At 31.4% G+C, this 19,142-nt stretch overlaps 1 protein-coding gene across 2 annotated transcripts in view; it reads left to right on the top strand.

Moving 5' to 3' along the window:
* The window catches only part of Dync2h1 (dynein cytoplasmic 2 heavy chain 1), a 337,531-nt gene that overhangs the window by 184,647 nt on the left and 133,742 nt on the right, over positions 1-19,142 (top strand). For both annotated transcript variants that reach the window (XM_076843827.2, XM_076843826.2), the window contains 5 exons: positions 841-966; positions 3,742-3,852; positions 8,091-8,246; positions 12,295-12,370; positions 17,995-18,203. In XM_076843827.2, the coding sequence (XP_076699942.2) occupies positions 841-966; positions 3,742-3,852; positions 8,091-8,246; positions 12,295-12,370; positions 17,995-18,203 (678 nt within the window). The remainder of the gene's footprint in view (positions 1-840; positions 967-3,741; positions 3,853-8,090; positions 8,247-12,294; positions 12,371-17,994; positions 18,204-19,142) is intronic.

Here is a 19,142-nt window from a genome sequence, read left to right as displayed (position 1 = left end):
TCCCAGAAGCTGGAAAAGGCAAGGAAAGGATCTTCTCTTAGAACTTCCAGAAAGAAAATAATATTGAGACATTTTGATTTGAGATCAGTGAGACTTCTGACTTTCAGAAACCTAAGACATTAATTTGCATTAAGGCACAAAAGTTTGTGGTAAGTTTTGAGAATATATTTTAAAAGTTTACATGGATGCTTTTACAAAAACGTCACAGTAATATTTATTTGCAGTTTCTTGGTCTAGAATTAAAGAAATACATAAATATTTTGAGTAAAATTTATCAAATATAATACTATTTTTTCTGATATTGGGGCTTCTTTTTTCCAACTCAATTTGCATGCAAGTTAGAAAATTAAATTTATTAGTTTACTCTTAGTTTTTGGAAAGTGGATCCACCTTTTTTTAGGAAATAATAATTTAAAAACCCAAATACTTAATAGCAAACAAAAATTGGAAAGGATTTCATAAGGAACAAAGAGAAGATACCAAAATAGCAGAGCAGGTAGGCTCAATTGTACTGATTTTTCACTCAGATTTTCTGTTCAATCCACTGCTATAGTAGATCAGTATATTCATTAAGACAGTATTAAGTTTTCAGTGAGGTTTATTCAAACAGGAAGCCCTTTTCTACAGGATGTTCCTGTTAGCAGTAACTTTGACTAAACTATGCATATAAATTTCTACTTATTTAATGTTTTTAGATTAATCCTGAGTATTAGTTTGGATTTTCTTTAAAACTTAGTATTAAATCCAGTTAGGTTTAGAGATTACTATTATTGAATCCTTTACAATGTTAAATTACAACATGTTAGCAGTTCTGTGTGTTTATTTGTTTATTTTCCATAGGTTGCCATGGGTCAAGGTCAAGCTGATTTAGCTATTCAAATGCTAAAAGAATGTGCACACAATGGAGACTGGCTCTGTTTGAAGAATTTACATCTGGTGGTATCTTGGCTTCCAGTTTTGGAAAAGGTAGATTCAGCTCAATAGGGTACAAATAGTATCTACTATATCAATTCAGTAATCTCCAAGGAACAACATTATTCAAATATCAGGCATTATTTATGATTTTTTTAAAAAAGTATTTGATAATAAATAATTTTAAACAAATATTTTCTTTTTAAATAAGTACGTTTGTGCAAGACAAAATAGATCTAAGTAGGAAGGCTATAAAAAAATCTGTCATTTTTAGGGGTATATCAGGAAAGCCAAGATATTGGTAATCAAGATTAATAGGAAGCTTAGAAAATTTTTCCAGAAGGAAAATAAAAGACACTTTAAAGGATTATAGATGACTTATTTATACCATTACTTATTTTTATACTCATGTTCTGTTATCAGTATGGAAAGCAGTGTTAGAGAAACCACAGATTTTCCTAGATGCTAAGGAAGCTAGATTGCAAATTGAAGCAGTCAGCTCATTCAACCTAAATGGTTCAGGAGGAAAATAACTCTTAAGACACAACAAATCCCTGGATATGTTTTAAATACAATTGTGGATTTTAAGTCTGATGCTCATATAAGAAACACTATGTGATCGTTGGTAGAGATGACTCTACCAATGTGTTACTTGAAGACAGAATGAAATTTAGCTACATATAGATAAAGGATATTGTATATTATAATTCTAGCAGCTCAACTACAAAGTATAGTGTGGGGCATATGCATTTGTTATTCAAGGAATGGAGAATGGTTTTGACCCTACTAGAAGGGTCAGGTAGGGCAGCCTGGGGGAATGGAGTTACATGTCTTGGAAGGGGATAGGTTATGGAAATATCCTGAGAACCATTGCAGAGTTTGGAGTTTTTAATCCTGGGACTTTGAGCCAGTGGAAGCTCTTAGAAGAAGGTTTAGTAATTAGTTAATTGAATTAATCTGGAAGAATTAGTTTCAAAACAGAACTACAAGAGAATAGAGTAAACTGAGGGCAGCCCTAACCTAGTTGTAAGATGTGGAAAATTTGTGTTTTCCTAATAAATGGACAACAATAGTACCTTGCACAAAATAATCAGTAAATCTTTGACTGTGGTAATGACTGAGTATGTGAATTGATGGACCATGATGTTTCATTAATTGTGATCAAAAGAACTAAATTTTGGAACTGAGTTACATGTGAATATTCATATAATTCTATTAGTTTTTTATAAAAATCACTAATGTGTAAAAATATGAATAATGTTTTCAAACATTAAAATACTAGCAAATACTTATTCTGCTTTATGTTTTAAATAGTTGATCAATAGTTTTTAATAAAATATATTTTATGCCTTAGAAGCAAATCTTAATTAGAACTTTTAGAATCATAGGGTAGATTATGTTCTAAGATGTTTAAAAAATTGTCATTATTTTGTTTTTCTCTTGGAAAGTTTGGATGAATTTTTGGATATAAATTTATATATTTACTATGAACCCACACAAATGTATTGTTTCTCTTAGAATTTCAATTTTTTAAATGACCCAAGACAAATTTTTTTATAAATTAAGTTTTAAAATTATGAGGTGTAAATACATTTTACTATTTACAATTTTAAGCAAGCATGATGTTTTAAAGGCTACTCTTTTGACATTTTTTAGTTATCCTAACTACATTTTACATGATATTAATAATGAAATGTGAGTCGCTGATTTATATTAAAACTTTTTTTTTAACAGTTCACTTTCTTTTAGAGCTGTTAGCTATTTTTTCATTTATTTAATCTACAGACTCTGAGTACAGAAAAAAGCCAGGAATTGTGCTATGTGCTGGTCAGATTTTTACCTGCTGTGTAGGATCATAGCTTAGAAGAAAGAGACCACATTTATCAGTAACTCTATTTAGTATGATGGATTATACAAAGGAGACTTTACAAAATGGCATGGGTGATTAGTTTTGCTTTAAATTGTGGCAGTGAAGAACCGGAGAAGATATTCCCCTAAAACATGCTATTTAAATTTTATTTTTACAGATGGTTAAGAGTTTGTGGGCTAAGGTTATGGCTCAGTGGTAGAGTGCTTGTCTAGCATATGTGAGGCACTAGGTTTCATTCTCAGCACCACATATAAATAAGTATAATAAAGGTCCACTGACAACTAAAAAAATATTTAAAAAATAATTTGTTAGGTTACAAAGAGAAAAATGGGCAGAGGGAACATGATGAGTAAAGACTGAAAGGCATAACAATCTAAGTAAATGACTACAGCATACAATATAAGGGGCAGAGTGGATGAATTTGTATGCTAATTTTGTATTTGTTATAAGCCATAAGATACTAGTAAAAATTGTCAAAAAGGTAATTTATATATTGGTATCAATTGATAAAACTCTGTGGAAGCAAGAATTGAAATAATGAGAACCTAAAGGCCTGAAAATGGCTGTTGATTTAAGCATAGCAATTATAAAACTTATTTTGAATTTTGTGTATATTAGGCATTGCTTTCTGTGTTGTATGCAATCCTGTGTGGTAGGTACTTTTATTATCATTGCTCAGAAATGGTGTAAGTCACAGAGCCCAAGATCAGACAGCAAATAAGTGGTAAAGTTTGGATTGCAGTCCAGTGAAACTGGCTTCAGATTCAAGTTCTTATTCATTACACTAAGGTAATAATAGAGAAGATAAAATTTTTAGGAAATATCAAAATGTTAAGAAATATGTCAGAATGTCACAGAAGAGTTTTAGTGAGAAAAACCAATTATTAATAATAGATTGATAAAACGGATATATATGTGTGCATATTTAAGTAGACTTTTTTATTGTTTTTATGTATAAGGAATTGAATACTCTTCAACCTAAAGATACCTTTCGTCTTTGGCTCACTGCAGAAGTTCATCCCAACTTTACTCCTATTTTACTACAGTCAAGTTTGAAGATAACATATGAGGTAAGAAGATTTAAAACTTATTCTTATGATAACAGTAATCTATTTGTGCCTTCTAAAACTTTGGAAACAACCATCTATTAGATAAAAACACTTTTTTTTTTTAACTTAGATGAGTTATAATACGCATAGATGGTAGTATAGGATATAAAACTTTTCAAAATATTTTTCAAGTTTTATTTCATATCACTTGTGCTTTAATTTAGGTAAAAAACACAATGCAAAATTTACTATCTTAATGATTTTTAAGTGTATACTACAGTAGAGTTAACTACATGTATTCGTTGACAAGAGACCTCTATAACTTTGATTCTGTAAAATTGATATCCTGCATCCATTTTTAAAAATTTTTCTTTGTATATTATAGTTATATATAATAGTTGAGTACATCTTGACATTTTCATAAATGCTTATAACATAGTTTTCTCCATTCCAATCCCCAGTGCTCCTTCTTTCCCTCCTCTCTTCCCTTCCCTGATTCCCTTCTTCTACTCTATTGGAGACTCTGTATCTACTGAAGAAATTTCCATTTCTTCCTGCCCCTGTCAACTACCATTCTTTCAATTTGAGTTTGATTTCTTTAGATACCTCATTTTGTAGAAGTATGTTCACTTAGCATAAGATTCATTAAGATTCATCCTTAAGATTCATCCATGTCTGGGCATATGACAGTATTGATTTTTTAAAGACCAAATAATATTCCATTATATGTATATACCACACTTTATCCATTCATTCACCAATGAGCTTTTAGGTCTTCTACTTCTTGGCTATTATGTGTAATACAGTGAATAAGTTCAAAATTCTGTTTTCAATTATTTTGGATATATACCTAGATTTGGACTTTCTAGATCATATGCTGTTTCCATTTTTAGCTTTTTGAGGAACCTCTATATTGTTCTTCATAGTGATTGTATCATTTTGTATTCCCAGTAACTGTTCACTATTTCTCTACATTGTTGCCAACACTGATTTTCTGTTTTTTTTTAAATTATTATTTATTTTTTTTCTTTTTTCTCTTTTCTAAATAGTGATTATCTTTATTGGAGTTAAATGATACCTTGTGGTTTTGACTTGCATTTTCCTAGTGATTAGTGATGTTTTGCATCTTTTTATGTGCTCATTGGACATTTGTGTATTTTCTTTGGAGAAATGTTTGTTAATGGTGTTTTCTCTTTTCTAATTGGAGTATTTCTATTTTTGTAAGGGTTCTCATATACATATGAGAACACACACATGTATATAAAATATATTTAATTTTTGTTGTTGGTTGGTATTGTTTTTTTTTTTTTTTTTTTTTTGGTACTGTGGATTGAACCCAGGGGTACTTTACCTCTGAGCTATATCCCTAGCTCTTTTTATTTTGAGATAGGATCTCACTAAGTTGCTTAGGACCTTGCTAATTTGTTGAGGCTGGCCTTGAACTTGGTTTCCTCCTGCCTTAGATTGCTGAGTCACAGGGATTACAGGTGTGTGCCAAAGCACCTCTATCCTCTCTACACATTCTTATCAAATAGATGGTTGGCAGATATTTTCTCCTATTCCCATATTGCCTTATTTTTTTGTTGGTTATTTTTGTTGGTGGTAGTTTTTGCTTCACATAAATTTTTAAATTTAATGCAGTTCCATTATCTGCTCTGCCTTTTTTTGTCCATGTTTTTTGGTGTCATAGCTAAGAAATCCTTGCCAAATCCAATGTCATGAAGCTTTTCTCCTATATTTTCTTCTAGGAATTATAATTTGGGGTCTTACGTTTAGGTATTCAATCCATTTGAACTTAATTTTTGCATGTGATATAAAAGTAAGGACTAAACTTCACTATTTCCTAAGGTATAGCTCATTGAGAGTTTCAGAATTATTATGTGTATGTATGTCTATAATGTCCTCAAGACACAGTTATAATCTTTTTTTTTTTTTTTTTGGTTCTGGGCATTGAACTCAGGGGCACTCAACCACTGAGCCACATCCCCATACCTATTTTGTATTTTATTTTGAGACAGGGTCTCACTGAGTTGCTTAGTGCTTCACTTTTTTAAAATTTTTAATTTATTTATTATTCTCATTTGTTATATATGATAGCAGAATTCATTATATTTCTTATTACACACATAGAGCACAATTTTTCATATCTCTGGTTGTATACAAAGTATAGTCACACCATTCATGTCTTCATACGTGTACTTAGGTATCACTCCACTGTCTTTTCTACCCCCATGCCCCCTCCCTTCTCTCTCACCCCTTTGCCCTATGTAGAGTTTGTCTGATCCTCCAATTTTCCCCTTACAACCCCATTATGAATCAGCATCCTTATATCAGAGAAAACATTTGGCATTTGGTGTTTTGGGATTGGCTAACTTCTCTTAGCATTAATTTCTCTAACTTCATCAATTTACCTACAAATGCCATGATTTTATTTTCTTTTATTGCTGAATAATATTCCATCGTGTATATATACCACATTTCTGTATCCATTCATCCACTGAGGGCATCTAGATTGGTTCCACAGTTTAGCTATTGTGAATTGTGCTGCTGTAAACATTGATATGGCTGTGTCCTTGTAGTATGCTGTATTTAAGTCCTTTGGGTATAGACTGAGGAGAGAGACAGCTGGGTCAAATGGTTGTTCCATTCCCAGATTTCCAAGGAATCTCCATACTGCTTTCCATATTGGCTGCACCAATTTGCAGTCCCACCAGCAATGTATAAGTGTACCTTTTCCCCACATTCTCGCCAACACTTGTTGTTTGTATTCTTAATTGTTGCCATTCGGACTGGAGTGAAATGAAATCTTAAGAGTAGTTTTTTTTTTTTTTTTTTGCATTTCTCTAATTACTAGAGATGTTGAACATTTTTTCATGTATTTGTTAATTGATTGTTTATCATCTTCTGAGAAGTGTAGTGCCTCACTTTTACTGAGACTGGCTTTGAACTTGCAATGCTCCTGTCTCAGTCTCCTGAGCTGCTGGAATTATAGGCCTGCGCCACTGCACCCAGCCAATCTTTAAAGCATATTAAATGTCCATTTTTTTCTTCTATTTCGATTAGTTGCCAGAGTTGTTTAAAGTTTTTCTCCAAATTATTAATGTCATGCTTGTATTCATATTGTTTCTTATTTTTTCTATTCATTGAATTTCCATCTTTAATTCTGTATTTCATCCTCTTTATGTTTTCTTTTTTTCTGATTTTCTAAGCTGAATGCTTAATAGGTCAAAATGCTTAATGCTTCATATTTACTTGTACTAATATTGAAATTAAATTAAGTCTGTGAATTTGTAGGTGAGTATAACTTTTTTCCTTATCTTATATTTTGGCATCCTAGTGGTTTTGTTATTTTTAAAATATTCTATTATAATTTTCTAATTTGTTGTACATGGTTTATTAATTTGTATAATGTATATTATAGCACCTTTTGAAGAAAACTCTAAGTTGTTTAGTTTCCTATTAATATCATACATTATTTTATTTATTTATTTATTTATTAGTTGTAGGTGGACACAGTATCTTTATTTTATTTTATTTTTTAATGTGATGCTGAGGATTGAACCCAGGGTCTCACATGTGCTAGGTGAATGCTCTACTGCTAAGCCCCAGCCCCAGCCCAATATCATGCATTATTAAATAGTACTCTTTTTTCTAAGGATTTGAATACTTTATTTTTATCATTTTGATATAATATATACAGATATATAACATATACTCCTAATGCTTGTAGATGAGCATTTTTTGACTGAGTACTAGTCTAATATACAATGTCTATTCCTTTTTTTGTATTTGTACTCAGTTGCTTAGCAATGTCTGGTAATACCCACTTTAACTTTGGTGGACTAATGCTCAAGACAAATTAGTTTACATTATGTGTAAATGGTACATTGTAGTCCTCATGGAAATTCAAATAACAATTAGTGAGGAGTAACTGGCATATTAATCCCAAATATCTGCCCTATACCAATGAGTATCTTAGTATTATAAATAATGATTTTATTTCAATAACAACAAAACAACTTAATGATCATGTAAAAATTGGCTTTTTTGAAAACTACTGGTTATATTCTGGATTTATAATTAAAATGAACTGTTAGATATAAGGTGTTCAAAACTCATTTTATATTTGAACATTTTGAAGTAACAAATCAAACTTGGTAAGTGGTGAAAATCTATTCACTAAAATGTGTTCTTAAATATGATAAATATAGAGTTATTTGTAATATTTTAAATAATAGGATGTCTGTTAATTTCTTTAGTCACCTCCAGGTTTGAAGAAGAATTTAATGCGTACTTATGATTCTTGGACTCCTGAACAAATTAGCAAAAAAGATAATACATATCGAGCTCATGCTCTCTTTAGTTTTGCATGGTTTCATGCTGCATGTCAAGAAAGAAGAAATTATATTCCACAGGTAATTAAGAATGTCTTAAATAGTCAAAACTTTGTATTTTATTAGAATATTCTTATAGTTTAATATAAATAGCTAGGATGATATCATGATTTGGCTTGTGATTCATACCTTTATATCTCCAATTCAATCTTTTCAAAGGTTCAGACTATATTCAGTTATCTACTTCACATCTCATATTTACTCAGTAAATATTAGATATAATTTTTATGATTAACTACTCACAAACATCTCAATCTTCAAAAACTGGTTTTCCTATGTCTGTTTTTCCTTTAGTATATCTTCTTGATAAAAGGCATTGATCCCCATCTTCCTCAAGATAGAATTATAGGACTTGTTTTTGGTGTTTTTATCTCTTAATTTCCCTACCAGTACATGATCAAGTACTATTCTGATTTCAAAGTACAACTCTACTCCATGTACAAGTCTTCACTATTTTTTCTAGGCTTCATCTCACTTACCTGTATTTCTGCTCTTGCCTTACTTATAAGTATTGTTTCTTTTGTTGTTGTTGTCATTTGATTGGGATTTTTAATTTTGTTTTTACATTCACCAACTAGATTATTTTCCTCATATGTGAGTTTGATTATTCTTTTATTATGCTTAAAACTCATCTGATGGCTTTCTGTTGTATATGTGGAAACATCTTGCAGATTTCTTATTATAGTCCAGAAGGAAAGATCCACTGTTTTCTTCAACCTCCTCTCTTGCCCCACATCTTACTTGTACTCTACTCTTCTGTCACACTGGACTTCTTTAAGGGTTTGAATTTATCAAGCTCTTTCTCATTAAATAAATTGCACTTAAATAAATCAGCCAATAAATTGCACTTTTCCATTGCCATGGCACTCATAGCTGGTACTAATGCTCCATTCTTGCTAAATGACTATCTCTGCCATGAACTCTTCCGTATTTAATTTTTTTCCATTCTCTTTATTTTACTTTGCCCAATTCTGCTGGGAAGCTATCTCCTACCTGCTCTCCTCAACTTTCCATCCTTTTAGCCTCTCGATTTCAGTTGCATGTCAAAACAAGAGTATAGAATCTGTAGTTAGACAGACTTGGGTTTGAGTCTTGACTCAAGAACCTTGCTTTGTGATCATGAATAAACTAATTTAACCCCAAAAACACTACTACCCCATTCACTTTGTTTAACTATAGAATGAGAACGATGATTATATTTGTCTTTGTTGTAGGGATTAAATAAAATAATGTATATTTGGAGGTGCTTAACATGGTGACTGGCATATAGCCTGGGAAATATTTTGTCAAACAGATGGAATAGTAAATAATTATAGTATTGCATTGCATCATATAATTTACATATTATGATTATGGAAAGCACATACTTATTATTTTAAGTTTACAAAGAGGAAATGCATGTCAATAATAATTAACTTCTCAAGGCATCAGACCTAATAAGCTGTAGAGTTCTGAAAAGGGTTGGAATATCTTCCTGTTAATCCTTTGCTATTAACTTCTCTGACATGAGTCCTTGGCCTTCTGTGGCAAATAATCTTGACTGAGAGATGAAAAATAGTGATAGTATCTTAATTTTATTGATAAGTTATATTTAAAGTGAAGTTAAATTTTATTGTGTGTTATCATACATGTACATAGTGTAAATTTAAAAGCTAAACAAAGTTTTTTAATGCTAGTTAGTCTCCTCCCTTCATATACTCCTGCCCCTGAGTTTCCATTCCATGGGTATCACTGTAAACTATTTTTTGGGTGTTCTTTAGTGATATTAGATATAAAAACATTTTATGGATTCATACATATACACTAATGTTCTTTGTAACTCAGTAGCATATTACAAATATGTCTATATCTTACTTTTTAAATACTCTATTTTAGAAATTATCCATGTATACAGTTATGCCAAATTTTACATTTGTATTGCATTAGACTGATGTGCATTTTTAACTCATATTGAAAGGACATATTTTTTTAATCTGTGCTAATGTGAAAAAATGTTACAATTTTTATCCTTGTACTTTATTTAACATTTAATAGTGGCTTGTTCCTAAATGTGAAATGTTTGAGTTAATAGATATCTTTTTTCCCCCAAATTCATAAGTTTTACCAAGTTGTTTTTCATAGAGGACATAGTAGTTCACTTTTCCACAAAAAAGCTTGAAAATATATATTTTTTCACATTGGAAGTCTTGTCTCATAAAAATCATAGTTGGAGGTGAAAGCAGACAAGATGTAGATTACTACTTAGTTGCTAGGTACCTTATTATATGTATTAAGAATATGTATTAAGTAATATTGATGGCTGCAGTCTATTGAGTTTGGGTTTCTTAAACATTAATGTTTAATATATTTTAATGCTTTCAAAGGTTGTCTCTTTTTACAAATAAGGTCTAATAGAATGACATAAAAAATCTTATTAAGAATTTGTTTTGAGTTGGTAGAAAAGTTTAGTTAAAATATTATAGGACATAAAGAATGAAATAATATCATTTCCAGGAAAATGGATAGAACTGGAGATGGAGAGCATCATGTTAAGTGAAATAAATCATATACAGAAAGTCAAGGGTCATAGTTTTTTTTTTCTTTTTTTAATATAGAAGCTAGAGGGAAAGAAGAAACAAAAGGGATCTCATGAAAATAGAAAGGAGACCAGATGGGTGGAGGAAAGGAAGGAGCAGGGATGAGGAAAGGTCAAGGAGAGATACTGGGGAATGAAATTTTCTAAAGTATGTTATGTGCATGTACAAATATGCCAGTTGGATGTCTCAAATGATTAAAAATCCATATATTTTGGTAAATATGCCTTTTCTAGATCTTGTAGCAGGAACCCGATTTTTTTTTTCCAGATTTTATTTGTTCATTGCTTTATTGTCACGACTTAAACGGTGCGTGGTATGGAGCGTGCACTCCAAAAGTTTGGGTTTTTTTTATGAGTTTTGTTTAAAAGATTTGTTAAAATTTTCTTTATTTATCTCAGGATAATTTCTTCCCAAACATCATATTCTTTCAGTGTTCCACATATTAGTGAATATCCACCTTCCATTTGAAAACATAAGCATAGAAATCATTCTTAATTGCTCTCCTTTTTGGCATCCTCACTCTCCATTAATATCTAATACAAAAATTCAGTTAATTTTTTTCCTAACAACTTTTAAAATCTGTCTACTTTTGTTTTTTACCTATTCTATCTCCTTCATTATCAGTAGGACTTTTCTCACCTCTTAGATTGGATCAGATCTCTTTCTTATATATACAAAGTAGGTTTCTTTACATCAAATTTATTATACTTTGTAATTATGCATGCATTTGAATGATTGTCTCTATCTCACTCCTCCCTACATTTGACTGAAAGCTACATGAGAGTAGAAATTACCTATTTTCAGGTTTACTTAATATTCCCAGAGTCTCACCTATAATACACATTTAAGAAATGTTTGTTGAATGATGAATACATGTAATTTGTATTAATATCCCTAAGTACTATTCAAGTCTCAAGCATTTTAGTTTGAAATTACCTGATTACATAATTAGTTATAGCCCATTAGAAATCAGAAATCGTGTTTTCTATTATTTTATATACAATGTTGAGCTCTATGAACATTCTTCTATGTTGCTTTGTTGATTCAGTACCAATGAATGTAGAGAAATAATATTATATGTTTTGGGGACTCTTGAATATTTGTTTTCATGTTTGTGGGGAAAATCTGTACTCCTGAAACTGATTATAGAAAATATGTCACTGTATACATAGTATACAGAATAAAAAATTATGCCAGTTTGTTCTATGACTGTATATACTTAAATGATAAAAACAAATTATATTAATATAATATGATAAATATATACAATAAATTATTGTATTATTATAGTCCTTTTTATGCTTTAGAGGTCTGTAGATTTTTTAATTACTGTTATTTTAGATATATTGCATATGGTTTTATTATAAAGTCTCAGAATTTGTATTTTTTAGTGTATACTGAACACATTTTAAGTTATAAGAGCACATATGTGTACATACATTGCCTTTGAACACTGCTTAATTCTTTACTATTTTTTAAATTTGTTTTGGTAGGGTTGGACCAAGTTTTATGAGTTTTCTTTATCAGATCTTCGGGCTGGGTACAACATTATTGACAGACTTTTTAATGGTAAGTTCTAAAAAAACTTTTATGTTTCTGGTGTTATGATAAATTCAATTTGTAATGTTATTAATATTTTCCAGAACTGGCTTAACGTCATGTCACAAAATTTGATTGTCTTTTTTTTTTTTTTTTGAGTATTTTGTATCCTAACTGCCATGTCTGTGTTATCTGGATCTGATATATTCTGTTCTTGTCATTGGTTTTAATATAACCCATTTGATTTCTGATTTATCTGTATTTCTCAGGAAGCAGAAAACTAGAAAGATCTTGTCTTCACTTTTTGGCATTTTATAAAAACTTTAGGCTTCAACTGAGTTATTCGATCTCTTTCCAGGGAACTTTTAAAATTCGAATGTATTAATCTAAGGCTACTAGTACCAAGGATATGTAGAGCCTTGGTTAAATTATTAAGTAGGATTGAGGATACAAATAACATACTGAAAGTGCAGCAAAAAAGATTATATCACTCAATTCCGTAAGGTCATTTAGCTCTTTACCTCCTAAGATAGGAACAGTGAAATCCCTAAAATTTTTTGTGTAGGGCTGAGGCAAGTGGACACTAGAGGTTAGACCAGCAATGGATTAGAAAACAGAGTAGGTTAATACAATCTTAAACATAGGAATGTCATAAGCAGAATTCTTAATTTCGGTCTCCCTTCTCTTTTCTGAACCCTGCCACGTAGCCAAGCTACTCTTCCTAGTTTGCCTTATTTCAGTAGATGGCATCCTTCATGTATTTTTTCAAGGTTAAGGCCTATGAATCACCCCAGATTCTTTTTTTCCCCTCATCCTCAAGCATCCAGTGCTTTGGCACTTTCTGTCTCTTCCATTTCCAGATCATATTATGATTCTGTTGAATTCTTCTTAATTTCATTAAAGCTTTAATTTTCTAAATTGTAATTCCTTATCTTCTTCTACTTTAGCATGCTTTCAAACATTCTCTATAAACTAACTCTAGTTTTAGAAAAGTAAGTAAAACCATGTATTCTCTCTTTAAAGCATATAGCCACACTTGTTGACCTTGTGTACTTCAAATAATCAGTCTTATTTCTATTTATAGGTGTTAGTAGATATTCTTTCTATCACATCATCTCAAGTTTTTTTAATGTTTTGCCTCTTCCTGTCTATATCTTAGAAGTTTCCATTTCAGAAAACTTTTGTTTTTTCTTCCTCACATTTTTTTCTTATTAGTGCATTATAGTTGTACGTACTGAAGGGATTTGTTGTTACAAGTTCATACATGCACATAATATAACAACATAATTTGACCAACATCATTCCTCAGCACTCCCCCTCCATCTCCCACCCCTTTCCTCTATTGATCTTCCTTTTTTAAAAAATTTTTTTATTAGTTGCTCAAAACATTACAATGATCTTGACATATCATACATTTGATTCAAATGGGGTACATAATCTTAATCTTATTTTTCCATGTGTACAGATTGCAGGATCACATTGGTTATACAGCCACGTTTATACCTAGGGCCATACTAGTGTCTATTGTATTGTGCTGCCCTTCTATCCCCCCTCCCTCCTCTTCCCTCCCCTCTTTCTACCCAATCTACTGTGACATGTTTCTCTCTCTTTTTTCTTCCCCCTCACACCATCTTATATGTAATTTTGCATAACAATGAGGGTCTCCTACCATCTTCCATGCAATTCCCCTTCTCTCTCCCATTCCCACGCACCTCGCACCTCTCGTCCCTATTTAATGGTAATCATCTTCTCATGCTCTTCCTCCCTGCTCTGTTTTGAGTCGCCCCCCTTATATCAAAGAAGACATTCTGCATTTGTTTTTTAGGGATTGGCTAGCTTCACTTAGCATAATCTGCTCTAATACCATCCATTTCCCTGCAAATGCTGTGATTGTGTTGTTTTTTAGTGCTGAGTAATATTCCATTGTGTATAAATGCCACATTTTTTTTATCCATTTATCTATTGAAGGGCATCTGGGTTGGTTCTACAGTCTAGCTATTTTGAATTGTGCTGCTATGAACATTGATGTAGCTGTGTCCCTGTTGTATGCTCTTTTTAGGTCTTTTGGGTATAGTCCGAGAAGGGGAATAGCAGGGTCAAATGGTGTTTCCGTTCCCAGCTTTCCAAGGAATCTCCATACTGCTTTCCAAATTGGCTGAACCAATTTGCAGTCCCACCAGCAATGTACAAGTGTACCAAAACAGGCAGGTATACCAGTGGTACAGAATAGAGGACCCAGAGACCAATCCACAAAATTACAACTACCTTATAATAGACAAAGATGCCAAAAGCATGCAATGGAGAAAGGATAGCATCTTCAACAAATGGTGCTGGGAGAACTGGAAATACATATGCAACAAAATGAAATTGAATCCCTTTCTCTCACCTTGCACAAAAGTTAACTCAAAATGGATCAAGGAGCTAGGAATCAAACCAGAAACTTTGCGTCTAATAAAAGAAAAAGTTGGCCCTAATCTCCATCTAGTGGGGTCCGGCTCCAAATTCCTTAATAGGACACCTATAGCACAAGAGTTAAAATCAAGAATCAACAAATGGGATATACTCAAACTAAAAAGTTTTTCTTAGCAAGAGAAACAATAAGAGAGGTAAATAGGGAGCCTACATCCTGGGAACAAATATTTACCCCTCACACTTCAGATAGAGCTCTAATCTCCAGAGTATACAAAGAACTAAAAAAATTAAATAACAAGAAAACAAATAACCCAATCAACAAATGGGCCAGGGATCTGAACAGACACTTCTCAGAGGAGAACATACAATCAATCAACAAATTCAGGAAAAAATGCTCACCATCTCTAGCAATCAGAGAAATGCAAATTAAAACCACTCTAATATACCATCTCACTCCAGTAAGATTGGCAGCCATTATGAAGTCAAATAATAACAAGTGCTGGCGAGGATGTGGGGAGTAGGATATTGATCTCCCTTTGATTTTCATGAAATTCACTCTAATATTCCCATCAGAAAATTTTCTTAGCACTGAATCCAAAGTAATTTTTAAAATAATTCTGTCTTTGTTTTGTTGAATTGTTTTAATACATTAGTTCTATTTAATATTTTTTTTGTTTCTTTACTCATTTGTTTATTGTTTCTGCCTTTCCACTAGAACATAATCTACAATAAATTAAGGTCTTTGTCTTGTTTACATCTGTAACAGTACCTAGTCCATCAAAAACATAAGAAATTTTTCTGTTATACGTGTTTGGCAAAAGGATAGTGATAGGTATCTAGGATGTGGCCAAGTCCCATTTTAAATGTTACATTTTAGGTTTAAAAAAACTTATTAATGAAGCACAATATGTCAAAAATTACTTATAACATTTAGCTCAGTGAAATTTTCAGAAATGGGACATACCACTGTAACCAGCATCTTAATCAAGAAACAGAACATTACCAATAATTACCCCAGTTTACATTCCATGCAATGCTGCTTTCCAGTCACTACCCTTCCCATCCTAGCTCTTGAATTGATGTCAGATACCTAATTCTATATATTAGTTTTGATTATTTTTGTAAAACTGGGATTATATAGCGTATGTCCTTTAGTGATTAGGTTCTTTCATTTAAAATTATATGTGATAGATTGTGGTTGCATGTATTTTTAGTCCATGTATTGTCAAGGCTATTTAGCATGCTGTTCGATTATAGGTACTTCTGTTGATGGACATGTGGGTAGTTTTCAGTTTGAGAATATTAATACTATGCTAGCTTTAGATGAATATATGGATATATTTTTGGGGTATTTATGTATTAAAGTCAGTATACTGTAGAGATACCTGCCATGTTGATTATGGCACAGTTCTTAATTAGCCAAGTTATGGAATCAGCCTAAGTGTCCATCAATGGATAACTGGATATATACATATATGTAATATATACAAATGGATATATACACATATGTATATACACATAAATATATACCAGAGTATTATTGGATCATAAAGAAGAATGAAATCCTGTCATTTTCAGGAGAATGAATGGAACTGGAGATCATAATGTTAAGTAAAATAAGCCAGACACAGAAAGACAGTATTGTGTAATTTCTCTCATGTGGAATCTAGCAGGGGGGAAAAGACATAAAAGTAGAAGGGAAATTATTAGAAGACAAGAAGGGCATCAAGGGGAGGGGAAGGGCAAAGAAGGTAATGGGGGAGCAATATGATGAGTATGTTATTTTCATGTATGAAAATGCCACAATGAAACCCATAGTTCTATGTATTTAGAATGCATTAATAAAAATATTTAATTTCATGTTAAAAATATAACCATAAAATTTATGGTTCCAAAATTTCTTAGTATCAAGGGATTCTATGTAAAATTCTATTCAGTAGAAAAAATTTAGTAGGCCAATTGATTAGAGATTGGTATAGAGATTAATAGCCATGTGACCTAGAGCAATTTTCTTAACCTTTTAAACCTCAACTTCGAGATTTATAAATAGGAATATAGGCTATCTCTTGTTTTGCTTAATTGTTGAGATGTTTCCATGAGAAAAGTCACCTGAATCATTTAATATTTAGTATATTTAATATATTGTAAACAGTTGTTAGCCTATTATTGCTTTTTGTTCTTAAGATTTTCTTATAAAACTATGAGAAAATATATCACACAATGGTCACTTCAGTTTTTTAAATTGAAAAGAACATTAATTAGTTACTGATGTATCATTTAGTGAATATCAAGGTAGAATGAGAAAACTGTTAAGTCTTAGGAAAGTCCCTTGCTATTTAGCCATTGTTCATAGTAAGATATATGTTGAAAACAACTTTAATTATTCCTCTATCATATAGATGTCCTTATCCTCTAGGAGGCCATAACTCACTTGAGTTCCAAGGTGTTTAGTAATACTACTTAACTATTAAGTTTTATGCTTCTCTGAATTTTATAGTGATGAAATAGAACCAAGCTAGTAATACTAACAAAAAATTTAGCTAGTTTCAATTATAGCTGTGTGTTTCCTGTATTTACTAGAGATTGGAAACTTAATTCTTGTACTTTAATATTACCATTGAATTGTGGTTATGAAGATACTTATTGAAATAATACAGAGAAAATTTCCATGGTGTTTTCATACATTTCTCTTTTAGTAAAATAGGAAATGGATAGTTAACTTTGGAAATCATGACATATAGAAGACTGTTATATGAAGATGTTTTGTAGTGTTTTTCTATTAATCAGATTATTTTGTGAACTGAATGTTTCATTCATTAAGTGCTATGTAAAATTGTTTTGGACAGGGTCTTTTAAGGAGTTTCCAATTTAAGTTGCCAGTATTGTATGACAGAAAAAAAGGATGGCTCAGGGTTCAGAATGTCTCTTCCAATCTAGATCTGCGTGGCTGTGTGATTTTTCTCCCTTTGGTGACTCAAATTTCCCTCAATTTGTCCATCTGTATAATTGAATGATATTAATACTTCCATGTTTTTTTATGAACATTAAGTTGATAAGTGTAAAATATTTGAAACATTTGATTTGATTAAGTAATCTGGATAAATTTAACTACTATTAATATTGACCATTTAAATAAATGACTTAGTAGTTATCGTTAAACATATATATCCATATTCTATAAATATAACCAGGGCCAGTAATTTAGTTAACATGTTAAAATGTAATTTTGTTTTAATTTATAGGTACCAAAGATGTACAATGGGAATATGTACATGGTTTATTTGAAAATGCTATTTATGGAGGGCGTATAGATAATTATTTTGACCTCAGAGTTCTTCAATCATACCTGAAACAATTTTTTAACTCTTCAGTAATTGATGTATTAAACCAAAGAAATAAGAAAAACATTTTTCCATATTCCATATCTCTACCCAAATCCTGCAGTATTTTGGTAAGTAAAATGAATCATTTTCAGTCGTTTACTTGTACCAGATAGATCCTTGAATCATTTTTTTTAAATTTTATTGGTTCTTCTTAGTTGTACATGACAATAGAATCATCCTGACATAAAAGCATGGAATAGAATTTGTTGTAATTCAGTCCCCATACTTCCCCTTTCCCTCCCCTCCTCCCACTCCTGTTTCCTTCTCTCTACTGATATTTCTGCTGTTTGCTTAGTATTTTTTTTTAAATTAGTGTCTTGTGAATGTACATAATGGTGAGATTCACTGTGGTATATACATAGTAATGTTAGCTCAAATTCATTCCACTGTCTTTCCCCATCCCATTCCACCTTCTTTCCCTTCATTTAATTTCCCTTTGTCTCCTTCAGTGATCTTTCTTCTATTCTTTTTTTAACAATTTCTTACATTGTTAAACATGTCATTTCTTTCAAAAGCACAAATAATTACTCATAATGCAGATTATTTAATTAGTCACATGGCCTGATTCTCTAAACTCTAGTGAAGTGTCTTATAAACTTTTGAGTATTTACTGAAGATAATTTTATCATAGTGACAGTAGGGCATTGTATAGGCAAATCATAAAGACACTAGGTAGCCCAGAAAAACTAAAACAATGTAGGATTGCTGTGAAGAGCTGGAAAATGGGGTATGATACTTCCTAGTAGATGTGAATGTACTCTGATGTAGTGAAGAATGGAAAGTGAAATAGTGTATAGCAGATATCTGCCTTTAGTTTCTGCCATGTAAACTTAATGCAAGTCTCAGTATATAAAAGCCGTTCACTTTATCTTTTACAGCAACATTTTTGTTTGTGTGTATTTATTTTAGCAACCTATATCTTTTGCCTTGAGTCATCGCATGAAAGCCTCTTAGAATGCACTCATCTTTTACAGAAAATTATATTTAACATAACCCAAAGATTTTAA

The sequence above is a fragment of the Callospermophilus lateralis genome, chromosome 2 (assembly GCF_048772815.1).
Source record: "Callospermophilus lateralis isolate mCalLat2 chromosome 2, mCalLat2.hap1, whole genome shotgun sequence".
NCBI classification, from domain to species: domain Eukaryota; kingdom Metazoa; phylum Chordata; class Mammalia; order Rodentia; family Sciuridae; genus Callospermophilus; species Callospermophilus lateralis.
The sequence above is the reverse complement of the archived record's forward strand: the minus strand, read 5'-3'. Positions and strand labels throughout refer to the sequence as shown.